This window comes from Nelumbo lutea, chromosome 5 (assembly GCF_056320005.1).
Source record: "Nelumbo lutea isolate HS-2025 chromosome 5, American lotus-T2T, whole genome shotgun sequence".
Taxonomy (NCBI): Eukaryota; Viridiplantae; Streptophyta; class Magnoliopsida; order Proteales; family Nelumbonaceae; genus Nelumbo; species Nelumbo lutea.
The window spans coordinates 82,097,597-82,114,415 of NC_142688.1; the positions used below are offsets into that span (position 1 = coordinate 82,097,597).

The 16,819-nt window shown below is 41.0% G+C and overlaps 1 protein-coding gene across 2 annotated transcripts in view; it reads right to left on the reverse strand.

Annotated features, from left to right (window-relative positions):
- Window positions 1–337: 337 nt before the first annotated feature.
- ROS3 (RNA-binding (RRM/RBD/RNP motifs) family protein) overlaps window positions 338–16,819 on the reverse strand; it is a 44,636-nt gene continuing 28,154 nt past the window's right edge. Inside the window, exons 2-4 of one of the 2 annotated variants that reach the window (XM_088943545.1) lie at window positions 2,246–2,470; window positions 1,587–2,018; window positions 338–1,410 (exon numbers count right to left, since the gene is read on the reverse strand). In XM_088943545.1, the coding sequence (XP_088799671.1) occupies window positions 505–1,410; window positions 1,587–2,018; window positions 2,246–2,470 (1,563 nt within the window). In that variant the 3' untranslated portion in view covers window positions 338–504. Of the gene's footprint in view, window positions 1,411–1,586; window positions 2,019–2,245; window positions 2,475–16,819 lie in introns of both variants that reach the window. The other variant, XM_088943546.1, reaches the window with a different exon arrangement.

Below are 16,819 nucleotides of genomic sequence, written 5' to 3' on the forward strand. Positions count from 1 at the left end.
ATTAAATTCTTGTCTATCATCCAAGTAATTGATTTGCATTTGCAGCATGTGAATTCAGCATGTGAATCCTTGACGAAAAAATATACAGAAAATTAGCATGTAAACGAGTGTCTATAGTCTGCTGTCTCAACAGGAGAAACTTTGATTATTCGTTCTGATTTTTTGAAATTTAATCCGATTCCCTCCGCTGGATAATTCCAGAGATTCTTTTACGAGTATTGCAATATGGCAGTCTCAAAGGTGTGAAACAGCCTGGAAAAATTAACTTTCCGGTTAAACAATAATGCACAGTTGTAAGTTGGCTAACCTAGATAATGGAAATTTGAGAAAACCTAGGTAGCAGAACTGGACTTCTTTGTGACATTACTCGAATTTTTGAAATTGGTGTTCAAGAATAACAAATAATGGGACATAATTTTGATTGAATGTAATTTCCTTCTCAATTCTATCAGTCAGCACTGTGCCACCACTTCTCAACTTTTAGACACGTTTGGAGGAATCCTATTACTTCTCACCATTCTTCTTTAAGGACCCGCTGAGAGCAGCTCTAGTTTTCATCCACTCCTTTTCTGAAACAGCACTCTTCATGAAGGTGCAAAATTCGGCAATGCCAGCCTCTCCTAAAGATGTTTTCCTTGGTATCCAATTGGATTTCTTTTCTGGAGTTTCGGTATCATTATTTTCATCTTTGACAATCTGCTTGTTTTTCTCTGAAACACTTTGGACTGCTTCCAAACTGGAGGTTGTCACCTCTTTTTCACTCGAAGGCATCATAGAGGAGCCACCGGGAGCTGTAACCTTGTCCTTGGGAATTCCATCCTTCCCAATTCCCGAAGCTTTAGAACTGTCCCCAGTATATTTGTTTCTTGCCTGATCTACGGTACTTTGATGTCTGATCTCAGTGAAGTGAGAAATGTCCATGCCATCTGGCTTTTTTGGTTCTTGTATGATGGAAGGAATTGCTGGCAAAATGTGTGAAATGCTGAATGAATTGTTGCCCATCTCACCTACCAGTTCTCTCCACGAGGACTTCTGTACCCATGAAAGACCTCTGGTTGACTGTGTATTTGGCTTGCTAGCCTGATTTTCAGCAACAGCCCCTGGCTCAGTTGAATGAGTTCCTGATTTCTCTGCAGATTTATTAAATGCAGATTCAAGTAGCTTGACAGACTGAGCTTCAGTAAGGCATTCAGCCTCTTCAGAATAGGTTCTAGAGAGACCTTTCTTTTCAGTTCTGATGGATGCAAAATCATCTTGATGGCTCTCGTCTTCTGGAAGTAAATGTGATTTCTTATTTGTGGTCAGATCTGAATCATCATGTCCACCATTCTTCCTTTTCAATTTCTGAGGTTTGAATGCTTTCTGGGTTGGCTCATTTTTAGAAGCTTGGATTTGTCCAACTTTTGATCCCTGCATATCAAGAAACAGGTTAGAAGGAAATAAAAGAACAATAGATAAAAATATTACTTGTTTTTGCATGCATGAAGCAATGGAAATAGAATTTGTTTCATTTAGATTTAGATTACATAAACTCTATGGATGAATGCCAAGGATAATTGTACTCAAATAGTTTGAAACTAGCTTACCAGCTCAGTTAAAGGAGTTCTCTTTGTCCGACTTGCAGTCAAGCCTATTCCATCATTTCTGCTAGTTACCATGTTCATCACAAGATTATCTACATCTGTTTCTTCATCTGATTCACTTCCATTAAATGCCACATCATCAACCAGTTGATCAGAATTGCCTCCATTACCCAATCTGTTCACGCTATTTTCAGTTGTACAATTGAGATTATACTCCCTCTTGAAGAGCTTATTCATAACCGAAGTCATCATATTCAACTCTTCCTTGCCTATAACTCCACTTTCAGGTTCAACAGTACCATGGTTTCCATTTGTAATTTCAGAAGCATTAAGATGTTCATCGCAGTCACAAAAGTGAATTGGCAGAGAAGGAACATCAACACGTTGGAAACTGTACTTGTGCTTGCCAGTTCCACCATAAGGCAATGATTTAACCTGCACTAAGTAGGTCAGAATACGCAAAGGAAATGATTTTCAAGCATGTCACCATGAGAGAAATGAACCTTTAAGCACCAAATCTAAGTGGTAACTGGCAACTAATGGCTGCAGACATGCACATGGAGTTGGGGGGGAGAGAGAGAGAGAGAGAGAGAACGATAATTGAAATTTTCTCAAAAAATTCTGCCAATGACTTGACACCTACACAAAGTATAGGAGCTTACCTTTTGCAATCTAGGAAAGAAAATACGAAGCTGCATTTTCTCTGGTGTCAGGAGCTTCTTTGGCTTCCTTGATGAGCCCATGTTGTTATCTTCATCAATGTTATTATTTGGTACACAACTTGAGAGCTCAGCATCCTCTGCCCATTCTTGTTGCAAACGAACAAGATAATGCTCTTTAGCTTTCTCAAGTCTCAGCCTCCCTCCCTTCCAGATACACCTATTATACTGCCTTGTTATAAATAACAACAGGAAAATTTCAGTTATGCGAAGCGCATGCAAAATAGAAGAATCAGACCCCCCAACAGGTATGAATGTGTTTGGTAACCATGAAATGTATTGATGCAGGCATGGAAGCAAGGGAACTATTTTGGTATTGAGATTTTGGTATATTTTGAGCTTTTCAAAGTTATTTTTAGTTTATTACTTATTAATCACTCTGACTAAAGATTGTCTTAATGAGTCATACTAGCTTAAAGAGATTTTAGAATTTAAAGGGTCAAAACTTCTATTTTGTTTGAGCCATTTTAGCAGGGTGTCAATTGAGGGTGTTAAAGAGTCATATTAGCTTAGAGAGATTTTAGAAGTTTAAGGGTCAAAACTTCTCTTTTGTTCGACTTCACTGTTGTTAAATAGTAATTGAGTTATCTATTCAACAAGGCCAAGAACCTATAAATCCATGTGGTTTGATGGTGTTATGGCCATTTTAGCAGGATGTCAATTTGTAATGCGACTTAGGTCTTTCTTTGGATCTATCTTGAAATTGTTTTTTAGTTATTTAGTTGTAATATAGGATTCGTAGAGTGTCATTAGAGTTATCTTAGGAGTTTTGAGTCCTTGTTCAAGTGTACCCATAAAATATATATTCTTTTTTGAAGGTCTTCATAGGTTACCTATGGGTTTGCCTTAGTCCAAGAGCAATTAGCAGTTCTATCCAAGGTTCAAAATATCGATACACCCCATTACATTGAAACGAATATATCAGGGTTTTTTTAATTTCTTTTGAAGGCTACACAATGGGGGAGTAGCCCATCCCCCAACCTAGGTGCAGGCGGGATTCAATCCCAAATCTCCTCTACAACCAGCAGGAGACCCCAGTTGGTTGGCACCTTGCACGTATGTATGTATTAGGGTTTTTTTTTTTTTGATCAATAACACTTTCATTAAATCATCAATAGAAGATTTACAAGAGGAAGACAAACACACTTATCTTCCAAGAGCAGCAAAGAACCTCAAGAAAAGGAAAAAAAAAAGAAAGAAAAAACACTATAGTTACAGCTTAGCCCAAAACAGTGAATCCCTTTCTACCCCTTGTTTAGCTAAACCGTCAGCTAGGGAATTAGCCGATTTTTTAACTTATGTCTTAACAACCATCTCCCGCACCAGCCACTTGAATTTCCTCCTCTCATTATTGTACTTCCATAAGCCATTGTGATCTTTAATCAGCCACCCTATCACCACCTCTGAATCCCCTTCAATTATGAGTTTCCTGATGTTCAACTCCTTAGCTTTCTGTACTCCTTCCATAACTGCAAAGATCTCAGCTCTAAGGGAGTCACCCACTCCAATTGGGCCTGAGAACATGGCAGAAATGACCCCGCTTTCATCCCTAAAAACACCCCCAATCCCCGATTGTCCCGGATTTCCCCTACTACACCCATCAAAGTTTAGTTTCACGAATCCACCAGGTGGAGGGGTCCAAGCCACACTCATTACTGACTTGGTCTGTGTGCAAATTGCAATTTCACCCCACTTCCTCAACATGTCATCCACAGTGTAACCTGTGAAAAGCTCCAAAAATTTCAGCCACTGTACCGCCCTAATATGTAGATAGCCCTCAGATCTGCTGCTCCTCTCTGAGCTTCTGAGAATATCCTGGAGTTTCTTTCTTCACAAAGTGTCCAACATACTGCAACCCTTAGTCCTCTCCACATTGTCCTTCCCCTTTTTATCCGCCACTTGAAAAAAGAAGGGGAAAAAAGGCCCTGCAAGTCTGATGAGGGATTCCAACTACATCCAAATAGGGAGAAAGCCCATTTCTAAATTGACCCCGCAAAATGGAAAGACACCAGTAGGTGAAAACCAGTCTCCCCATCCGCTTTACAAAGAACACACCACTGAGGTAACAAACAAGTATTGGGTCTCTTCTTTTGGAGTAGATCATTAGTGTTGATTCTTTCCAGATAAGCTTCCCAACAAAAACTACCAACCCTAGGAGGTACTGCTCTGCACCAAACCTCATAAACAGGAAAAGGGAGGAAGGTAGGACTGGTGAACTGACTTAAGACTTTGAAGAAAGAAGCATAAGAAAAGATGCCATTGGGGGTAGGTGCCCAAATTCTAGAATCCGCCCTAGTGGAGTCTAAGACAACGTTATTAAGAAGTGCAATAAGGCTCAAAATACTGTCGAAGTCTGAGTCCCTCAAATCCCTTCTTAAACCCAAGTTCCACCCAATCCCAAAAGTGGAAGAGGACAGGGTGGTGAAAGACGATATTTGGCTTATTTTTCAAATCAGAAAGAGCATACAAAGAAGGAAACCGATCCTTTAGAGGGGCACTCCCCACCTAGGTTTGTTCCCAAAATTTTATGGAGTTACCGAAATTCAAATCATACCTGATATTAGGGGAGAAAACTGGTAGCAGGTCATGAATGGCTTTCCAAGGAGAATTGCTTGTGGTCCTAGCTTTGATTCTAGCATCCCATCCATTATGCTCCAGCCCATGTATACTTGCCACTATTTTAGCCCATAGCTTCTCCTTCTCCATAAGGAATCTCCGCATCCACTTCCCCAACAGAGTCATATTCCTTCTCCTAATACTCCCAAGCCCCAAACCACCATAGGTCTTTACACCTACAAACTATCTCCAAGCTAACTCTATGATCTCTCTTCTCCTCTCCCGACTCCCACAGGAAATCTCTCATTAGTTTCTCCACTTTGTTAGCAACCTTCACTGGGATTTTAAACACCGACAGGAAAAAGATGGGTAAGTTAGCAAGCGTGGCCTTAATAAGTGTAATTCTCCCATAAGAGAGAGGATAGGGTGGTGAAAGACAAGATTGTATCAGGGTTTTGACCAACATGCTTTATATTTTTTTAGTTGTTTTTTTCAAAATTTTACAGGGGGGGGGGGGCGATCGTAGCAAGGCCTACCCCCTGGTTATATTAAAATATCAAATACTTAATATACCTTGGTTCTATCTTCTAGTTTTTTGAGCCAAAATTGGTCCAAGCCCCTTATGTTAAGTCTATAAATAAAGTCATTACACTTGAATTTTAAGATGATAATGGAATACATGTTTGTTTTAAAGGTGCCAATTTATTTTGAATTTATTTGTGGGAAAGCAATTGATCTTTTTCTTTCTTTTCTTCATCTTTATCTCTGAAGGTGCAATGTTTCTCATTATGTGAAATTTTTTATATCCTTCTTAGCTCTTTCTGTGCAGTCATAAAAACCACCCATATTTATCAAAGAAAACTCATGTCAGAGCTAGAATGACAGCACTTGATTCTTAGCTTTAACTTCAAGAAGAATAAGTTTGGGGATGCTTCATCTAGAATCAACTCAAAACAGACCCCCTTGAATAAGAGATTAACAAATGCAACTTCATTATCCCACATTGAAATAAGGATTAGGCTACATAAGATGAAGAATGTCAAATAATTGAGTATACCAGGAAACATAATCAGAGCTAGGCACGTTTTATGGAACCAAAGAGTATCTCCAATAGATAATTAAAAAAGAGTCAACTGCCATTGTTGCCATATCAATGAAAGCCAGTGACTACATAATGCATGGATGTAATTGAAAACTCAGAGAAGGGGAATCCCAAAAGAGAAATGGATCAATGTATTAAGGATTTGAATGATATACTTTAGGCTGCATTTGGATCCCAGAAAAATAATTTTGCTAGGCAAAATATTTGAAAAGAGAAGTTCAGGACTGTTATCAGTCTTGAACCCAAATGGATTTCAGGTTCGAAAATAAGAAGAAAGGTAAAGAGAAAAGATGAGGAAGAGGGAGGAGAAGCAGTAGAACACAAGAGTTGAAAAGGAGGAGCAAAAATTTAATGTTCTACTGCCGCCATTTTAATTAATATTTATAGGTTATGCTCATTACATGGAAAGGACAGATCTGCCCTTAGTCTTTACATAACAAATAGAGCAAAAATAAGACTGAAATAAATAACAACTGAAACAACTAAATGACCAATAGCAAACCCTAGGAAGACTAGAACACCTTCTACCCTACGAACACAGTGGGACCGTAGCTGTCGGACCCACATCAGTGTTCTCTACACTCCCCCTCAAGTTGGGAATAAATGTTTATCATTCCCAACTTGGATAGATCCGCCTCTAGCTTCTTCCGTGGTACAACTTTGGTGAGGATATCTGCCAACTGCATGTTGGAGGTGATGTATGGGAGACACACTTCTTGTGATGAGACCCTCTCTCGTACAAAGTGTCGATCAACTTCAATATGTTTAGTTCTGTCATGCTGCACCGGGTTGTGTGCTTTATTAATAGCCGTTTGATTATCACAATACAGCATCAGGGGCTTCTCATACTCAATACCCAACTCCTCAAGTAGTGACCTCAGCCAAAGAATTTCAGCCACTCCGTTAGCCATTGATCTGTACTCAGCTTCAGCACTAGATCGGGAGACAACACTCTGCTTCTTACTCTTCCAAGAGACCAGGTTACCTCCCACAAGAGCACAATATCCAGAGGTAGACCTTCTATCATCAACACTCCCAGCCCAATCGGCATCCGTATAAACTTTGACCTTCATGTGGTCATTGTTCTTGAACAGTATACATCTACCCGAGCATCTCTTCAAGTATGCTAGTATTCTTTCTACTGCTAGAAGGTGCATAGTTCTAGGAGAATGCATGTACTGACTGACAACACTAACTGCATAACTGATATCTGGCTGAGTAAGGTATAGATATAGGAGCTTTCCCACTAACCGTTGGAACATAACTTTGTCTTCAAGCAGTTCCTCGCTCTCTGCACTAATCCTGTTGTTCTGTTCAATGGGTGTATCTGCAGGTTTAACACCCATCTTTCCAGTTTCAGCCAACAGATCTAGAACATATTTCCTCTGAGAGACAAAGATCCCCTTTAGATCTAGCAACCTCAATACCCAAAAAATACCGTACAATATCCAGAGGTTTACATGCAGTTTCAGCCAACCAAGCTCTAGGTGACTACTTCAAACCATATAATGCCTTATTGAGCCGACAGGCCTTCTTACCTGCCTTTGTATCATAGAATCCAGGAGGCAACTGCATGTAAACCTCTTCCTGCAAGTCCCCATTCAGGAAGGCATTTATAACATCCATTTGGTACAAAGGCCAAGTGTAGCTTGCTGCAAGAGATAATATAACCCGAATGATGGTCATCTTGGCTACCGGGAAAAATGTCTCCAAGTAATCTATACCATAAGTCTGAGTGAACCCTTTTGCAATTAGTCGGGCTTTGTACTTCTCGATGGAACCATCCGCATTGTGCTTCACAGTAAATACCCATCTGCATCCAATTGGTTTCTTTCCTTTGGGCAAGTCAACTAGCTCCCAGGTATTACTTTTCGACAGGGCATCCATTTCAACTTGCATTGCACCTCTCCACTCCGAGACTGATAGGGCTTCTTGCACTGTTCTTGGAATAGGGACATTAGCAACGGAAGTGAGATAGGACCTGTAGGAGGGAGATAGACGATCATAGGACAAAATTTGGGAGATGCAATGGGCTGTAGATGTGGTACAATGCCGTTTTCCTTTACGGATGGCAATGGGAAGGTCAAGGTCGTCTGCAGGGGGTGAGGTAACAACAATGGAAGGAGTCTCTATGGGCCCTGGGACTGTAATATCTGGACTTGAGCCGTAGAAGATGTTGGAGTTGGCCGGGACTACTGATGACCGAGATCAACCTGCCTGCATCGCCTGTGATAGACTCTCAACTCCCGATCCCCCTGACCACCCTCGCTACTACAACCCTCATCACCCATTGGAATAGGTAAGGGAACAGCCCCAAAAGTATTAACCATGCCCTCACTAACCCTTCCCTCACTGCACTCCCCCTGAAGAAAATGACTCAAATCTCCACGCTTACTACTCTCCCCCTGAGGAGAGAGCCGAGAATAGGGTCTCCTCAAAGAAAGTGACATCCATGGATACAAACTTCTTTCCTGAGACAGGATCATAGCAGCAATAACCCTTTTGAGTTTGTGCATAACCAAGAAATATGCATTTGGAGGCCTTGGGTTCGAACTTGAAGTGATGGGGATCGAGAAGCTGAACAAAACAGGTACAACCAAATGTTTTAAGGGGAACAGTGAACAACTCCTCATCTGGGTATAGAAGGGAAAAAGGAGATGACATATCAAGAACCCGGAAAGGAACCCGATTAATAAGATATACCACCGTGAGGATAGCAGCACCCCAGAAGCAAATAGGGACATTGGAGGTAAACATAATGCTTCTAGCCACCTCCAAGATGTGTCTATTCTTCCTTTCTGCAACCCCATTCTGCTGAGGTGTATGAGGGCAAGTGCTCTGGTGAATAATCCCATGAGTAAGAAGGTAAGATGCCAATGGCTTAGCAAAGTATTCCTTTGCATTATTAGATCTAAGAACTTTGATCTTGGCATCAAACTGGGTTAGGATCATTTGGTGAAAGTTTTGGGTCAGGGCGGGAACCTCATCTCGTGAACGCATAAGATAAACCCAAGAGAACTGGGTATGGTCATCAACAAATAACAGAAAATATCTGTACCCACCCACAGAAGGAATGTGATATGGCCCCCAAACATCCGTATGCACAAGATCAAAAGGACGATTGCTCATTTTATTGCTCAACGAATAAGAGTGTCTACAATGTTTAGCAAACACACAGCTTTCACATTGCGACTGGGACAACTCAACAAACTCAAACAAATTAGGAAACAGACTCCTTAAGTACCGAAAAGACAAATGACCCAATCGGTTATGCCAAAGCATAACCGAACTCACACTCTGGGAAACAAGTGACTTCTTATCCCCTGACTCTTTCCGACGAGAACTCTCCCCGAGCAGATAGATCCCATCCGTCTCACGGCCAGTCCCAATTACCTTCTTCATTTTCAAGTCCTGAAAAACAAACCGATCAGGGAAGAAGGTTACTGAGCAGTTCATGTGTTTGGTAATACTACTGACTGAAAGAATGTTAGTATCAAGCTTAGGGACATGTAAGACAAAAGACAAGGAGATGGTATCCGATAGCTTGATGTCACCCTTGCCAGAAATGGGGGCAAGGGAGCCATCAGCAATGGATACTTTATCCCTACCAGAAGATAAATGAAGGCAAGCTAGTCATATGGTCGGATGCACCTGAATCTATTACCTAACAGGGTTCAGTGGTACCTAGAGATGAGGCATGGCAGGCTGAGGCTCGAGTACCTGAATATGCGAAAGCAAATGTGGCGGGGGCTAATGGTGACTGCGGTGGCTGAGCTGAGTTCCCAACTTCCCCTTCCAACTGTATAAGAACAGCCCGAACTGCAGCTAAGGTCTCTAAGAATGTGCCTCTTGTGCCAGACGAGGATGCTGAATTAGTATGCACTGCCACATGAACGTTACCCTTCTTGCTTCTTAACTTTGTCGAGACCAAATAAGGATGTAGCTTCCAACATGTTTCTTTTGTGTGTCTGGGTTTATTACAATGCCCACATACCACATAATTGTTGTTCCCAATACTGCCTTCTACCTGATTCTTAAACCCCATTTCGGTCAAGAACCAGTAGTCTCAAAATTAGGGTTACTACAGTCAAAAACAACACTTGGACTATCAACCACAACCACAAAATCAATATAGAATCAATCTGTACTCACATTAGATGTACATGAAACAAGCATAAAATTTATCTGAAATCAGTAACCACACACAACAGCAACAGTCCGAACTGTTTTCACCCCCTTAGAAGAGCTTGAAACCCCAAAAGAAAACCGAAAAACAGTTTGAAGAACAATCTGATATGCTAAAGACAAATTGGGGTTTTAATCAGTCCTAAAAGCAAATTCTCAGTCGTACACTCCAGGCTGTACCGTACGGATAAGGCTTGTAGTAGGGTTAATATGAAACCCTAAAACTGATCAATGTTGAGGAGATAACTATTAGGGTTTGCTGCAGTATTAGATCACAAGGTTCAGTCCAGTACTAGGGTTTGCCGTAGGATTAAGGCCACACCCTAGAGAATAGAAAGATAAAACCCTAGAGTGGTTTGGCCGCCCTTGCTAGATAGGTCCAACCTATCTTCTCTAATAGTACTTCTCTCAGAAAATAAAAAAAAACTTACAATAGGATGTTGTTCGCTGCCTTCCAAGGTTACCCAAACCCTAGCCTTCTCTGGTTCTTCCTGATCACCAACTCGCTACAACTGTGGCAATTCTTCAAATAGCTGCTAATCCTCTGGAGATCTCCAAGAACCAGTCAACAAACTCTACTTTCTCAGTTTCCAACCTTAGATGGTTCTCATGTGGTCGGCTGGACTAGACTCACATGAGAAACCCTAGCTCTGATACCAAGAAGAAGTTCAGGACTGTTATCAGTCTTGAACCCTAATGAATTTCAGGTTCGAAAATAAGAAGAAAGGTAAAGAGAAAAGAGGAGGAAGAGGGAGAAGCAGTAGAACACAAGAGTTGAAAAGGAAGAGCAGAAGCTTAATGTTCTACCACCGCCATTGTAATTAATATTTATTGGTTATGCTCATTACATGGAAAGGACAGATCTGCCCTTAGTCTTTACATAACAAATAGAGCAAAAATAAGACTGAAATAAATAACAACAAAAACAACTAAATGACCAATAGCAAACCCTAGGAAGACTAGAACACCTTCTACCCTACGAACACAGTGGGACCGTAGCTGTAGGGCCCACATCACTGTTTTCTACAAAAAAAGAAAATAATTATTTATAAAAGGTCTCTGAACCAGGGTGTTCAGAGCCCATCTGAGTTCTAGAAGCCCTCTTGAGTTGTAATGTAGTTTGGGCCTTGGGCCTAGCTTTGGCTCTTGTGTGGGACCTCTTTGTATCCTAATTTTTATGTTTTCAATAAAAATACCTTACTTTTTTCGAAAACAAAAATTGTTTTTATTAAATCTATTAATATTTAATTGCAACTTGCAAAATGGGGTAATGGGCAGAACAAATCAACTAATAGATTTTAGGCTTACATAAAAGAGAGACTCCGATGAAATCAGAAGTTAAAATGGATGGGAATGATTTAAGGAGGCAGTGATACAATAGAACTTTTTATATGTAAAGGCTATAATCTCATCCACGATTTAGGTAAAGTCATTTTACCCCATTCTCACTCTAGCTTTGGATACTATTTTGCCTCCCTTGGTGTTTTAGTGGCAATCATACTGGAAAATTAATATTTTATTGAAATAAGTATTTTTCAACAAATTTTACATCCAACCATATATAGTGTAAGATATTCAATTACAGGCAAACCACTGCCAAACCATAAATTTCTATCTAAACAACAATATCTAGTGAACCATCTAAGACCACATTCATAGCACATCACCAAAAATGCAAAAGAAAAGGAAGCAAGAACCAACAAGAGTTGTATGGAGAAGAGGAAGGAGACTAGATTAAAGATTCAAGAGTACACTTCAGACTCAAACTTTTGAAGGTTGAAGCAACCTGGAGTCATGGAGTTTGTGAAGAAGACAACCTAGAGAAGACTTGTAGGTAGGGTCATCCTCTGCAGGTTTCTTCTTGGTTCCAATGATGTACCCCCATTTCCCTCTACTGTAAACATGAATCTATATAGAGTGAGACCAAGCTAAAAAAATTGGTTCCATCCAACTTTACTTAGGTTACTGTCCCTACAGAGACTCCACAAACCCTCCTAGACCGAACCCAGAATTGGTGGAGAGTTTCATCTCACCTCCAATTCGCTCCATTGTCCAAACAAAGATAAATGAAAATCAAAATAGGGTATTACTAGTCAAGACTTACTGTTCTAAGTCAAAAACTGCTCTTCAAACAACCAAATTAGGGTTTTCACCGGGCCTAGCAAAATGGGAGAAAGGGAGAAAGTCTGGCCGCTCCTACCAAAGGCTTCAAAAAGACAAACTTTTCCAACTTGGATCGATCTCAAAGATAGTTAGAATGCTTCTATGCTATCCCCAAGCACCACTTCTAGACTCCCTCTATACCCTGTAATCAAAAGGCTCTCCAATTAGTTAGGGTTAGGGTTTTCGAGAAACTCTCCAATACATGCCTTGGACCCCAAACCAGCATTGCAATCTTCTCCAAAAATCAATTATCAAAAAAAAAATCTTCTCCAAAAACCTCCACTAACTGGGCTGAATACTTGTTAATCAATGAACCAATCAACCCTCCATACAGCCTATGTATGGGATTAAGAAGAAGAGAAGAGAAGGTCGGACTGTCGCTTTGATACCAAGTTGTAGATCCCACCTACAATAATCTAAAATAAAATAAAAAAGAAAAAAAAACAACAAAAGAGAATAATATTGAAGAAGATGGGAGAGAGAAAAGTAAAGGAAGAAAAAAAGGAGGGAAGAAGAGAGTTCCAACCTCTCTTCGGCCCCCAATCATCTCTTTTATTCTTTTATTGTAAAAACTAAGGACAATTACATGATTGCCCTTAGTAGGGCGTCCATCACTAAAGACAACAATAAAAAAACAATAAAAAAGTAAAGGAATAATATTGAAGAAGATGGGAGAGAGAAAAGTAAAGGAAGAAAAAAAGGAGGGAAGAAGAGAGTTCCAACCTCTCTTCGGCCCCCAATCATCTCTTTTATTCTTTTATTGTAAAAACTAAGGACAATTACATGATTGCCCTTAGTAGGGCGTCCATCACTAAAGACAACAATAAAAAAAGGAAAAACAGGCCCATAACTAACGCTCACTACCTACTAACACAAGTCATAAACATAACTTAAAGAAAAATAAAGAAACTAAGGCCCATTCAGCCCATCATCTCTATAGTTACCATGTTTTGGTCTGTATTGGTGGGGCAATTGCCTTGTTCTCTTATTTTTCCTTGAGTTTTCTTAAATCATTCTACTGAAATGGCCTTAGAGAAAAGAGACATTTTGCCTATGAAGTTCGATGGGACTAATCATGCATTCTAGAAGTCCATTTTCAATTCTTTGTTGAAGGGAATGATCTCTGGGGATATGTTGATGGCACCACAAAGCAACCTAGTGAAATCTGATTCCAAAGGGTTGAAACAATAGAAAATCAGTAATGCCAAAGTTGTATTTTGGCTTCTTGGTTCGATTGAAACTGACATTGCCATTCCAATGAGAAGTTTCCAGACTGCTAATATAATGTTCACCCATATGGAAAAGGTGTATCGACAGTCTAACATGTCCCAACAATATCAAATCGAGACAATTTTTTTCTTATACTCAAGGTGAAAAGAAAATACAAGAATACTATGCTACTTCTGCTTGTTATTTTTTTATTGGAAACGGTAACTTCATTACTATAAAATTAAGATACAATTGCCAACCCCTAAGATAGGAGTTGAGCCCAAGTAACTTGAATTACAGAACTGCCCATAACAAACTTTCCCTCACTGTCCCTTGTTTGGCTAAGGTATCAGCCAGACCATTAGCTGATCTGCTTATCCATTTGAAACCTGCATCAAGCTCCCTTGTTATATTGAGAATTTCCCATATGGGCTGTCAATACATCCATGCTCCCAACTTGCCTGATTGCAAGCAGTCCATTAACAATTTAGAATCTCCTTCCATCTCCATTTGGTGTAATCCCAATTGCTTGGCATATTTTACACCTTGAAGCAGAGCCATCACTTCTGCTCTCAGCGAGTCTCCCACCCTTATTGGCCCAGAAAACATAGCAACAATTCTCCCATTTCCATCTCTGAATACTCCCCCTATACCTGAAGACCCTAGGTTACCTCTAAAGCTCCCATCAAAGTTCAACTTTATTCTTTGTTGTGTTGGAGGGGACCACATTTATTGGCCCCTATACCTGAATACTCCCATTTCCATCTCTGAATACTCCCCCTATACCTGAAGGCCCTAGGTTACCTCTAGAGCTCCCATCAAAGTTCAACATCTATAAAGTCTCCCACCCTTATTGGCCCAGAAAACATAGCAACAATTCTCCCATTTCCATCTCTGAATACTCCCCCTATACCTGAAGGCCCTAGGTTACCTCTAGAGCTACCATCAAAGTTGAACTTTATTCTTTGTTGTGTTGGAGGGGACTACATTTCCTGCACAATAGGTTTTATAGATGTTGCAGCTGCCACCACTCCCTAGTTCCTAAATATGTCCTCAGGACCTCAGCTGAGAAATCTTTAAACAAATCTAGAATTTTCAACCAATGGATGGTCATAATGGTTATTCTTTCTATAGTTGCCTCCTTGGATTTCTCCACTCCTTTAATGATCCTGTTATTTCTTTCTTCCCAAACTGACCAGAGTATAGCTACTCTTGTGGCTCTCCACATAAATCTACCATGCCTCTTTGGTTGCATGAAAAAGCTTGAGTCAAAAAGGCTTATCACATCCGGGGGAGGTGTCCACCTGCAAACAAAGAGAAGAGAACCAAGACCAAATAAAGTACACAAAAGGACAAGATATTAATAGGTGTCCGATCATCTCACCAGAACCCAAAAAAAGGCTACAAACATGGGGTGAAAGGCAGAAATTTGGCCTTTTTCTTTGCAACACATCCAGAGTATTGATTTTTTGAAGAACTACCTCCTCCCAACAAGAAGCCCGAATTTTTGGGGGTACAGGGCTACACCATACCTCCTTTGATGGAAAGTTCCTTGCAGGGTTATTTGATTAAATGAGGACAATAAAGAAGGAGGAAAAAGTGAAAACACTAGATAGAGAAGGTTTCCAAATTCTATTATCCACACAAGACTGATCCAGAAAGGTCGGCCCTAAAAGGGAAACTAATTCATCCACTATTGCCATTTTTGTCTCCCTTAGACCTCCTTAATCCCAAGTCCCAAGAATTATCAAAAAAAGTGAAAGATATCACTTTTCTTCTATTTTCTGATAGTGAATAAATAGTAAGGAAGCTATCCTTAATGGGACTCTCTCTAACCCAAACATCTTCCCAAAACACTTTGTTTCCTATACAGGCATCAAGTTTAAAGTAAGGAAGGATGAAAGGCAAAATACCATGAATAGCTTTCTAGGGAGAACATCAAGAAACCCTAGGATCAACTCTTGCATCCCACCCACTGTCTGCCAATCCATGTATGCCACCAATCACTTCGTGCCACAGTGTGACGATTCAGCCACCATCAGCGCCATCAGCACGCCATCTAAAGTGTTTTGGGTTGGGTCCTTGTACTCTTTTTGTAAGGGGGGTATGCCAATGGCAATTATGTAAATAACAGTATGCATGTACAGTATTTTGATGTATTATTTTGTCACTCCCCCAAAAGCTTAACGTACTCTTTGAGGGGAGGTAGGTAGTCGAGTGAGCTCATAAGCGTGTAAAGGTTAAGCACGAGATCCCCTCGACATTGTACTGTGTGCTTGTGCTTACCACTGATTAATGCAATACAAGTTGCCTTTTGTCTAATTTGTGTGCATTCCTGTTTCCTTTTGTGTGTTGTTGCTTGCATTTGTAGGCTTTCTCGACCCCAATCGAGCGCTGCACGGGGCCCCGTCGACTAGCCCCATGACAGTTGGTATCAGAGCCAGGTCGACACTAGCGGTTGTCAAGCCCAACGAGTCCCTATCGTGCCCCGCAACAACACCAGCCGATGAAGAATCGTGACACGCAAGAGGAGATCCAAGAAGGGATCTCACGGGTTTATTATGAGGACAAGCCTAGAGATAGCTCTCCCAAAGACAAAAGCGTCAGCTCAAAGCATAGCAAGCGTGACAAGTCAGTTGACAAGCTTGCGACCATGGACAAGCGCATCATGCGCTGCGAAGCAGTGGTTGGAGAAACTTGTGACCACGTGGACGAGCTTCAACTCAACCTTGAGACCATAGCATCGGTCGTGGAAAGATTGGAGGACCAGTCCGGTGATAGCTCCAACAAGCCAGACAACCCACTAGAAGACCTGGTGAAGTGCCTACAGATCCAGCTCGAAGACTTGAAGGGTGAAGTGACCCTTCTGAAGAGGTTGATGGCCAATACAGCCAACACACCTGCTGCTCCAGCCCCTCCAAAGATCAAACTCCGCGAGCCTACCTCATATGTAGGGACCCGCGATGCCCGGGAGCTTGACAACTTCCTGTGGCAAATGGAACAAAATTTCACCGCCGCTGAACTCGTTGAGGAGGCGGCCAAGGTGCGTACTGTTGTTATGTATCTTACTGATGTCGCTATGTTATGGTGGCGCAGGAGATGTGCCGATGCGGAGCGAGGATTATGCTCCATTAATACCTAGTCCGTGTTCAAGAGCGAGATAAAGCGCCAGTTCTATCCAGAGAACGTGGAGTACCAAGCCCGTCGGAAGCTCAAAAACCTAAAACACACGGGCTCATTGCATGAGTACGTGAAGGAGTTCTCCGCACTATCGCTCGAGATCACGGACATGTCAGATAAGG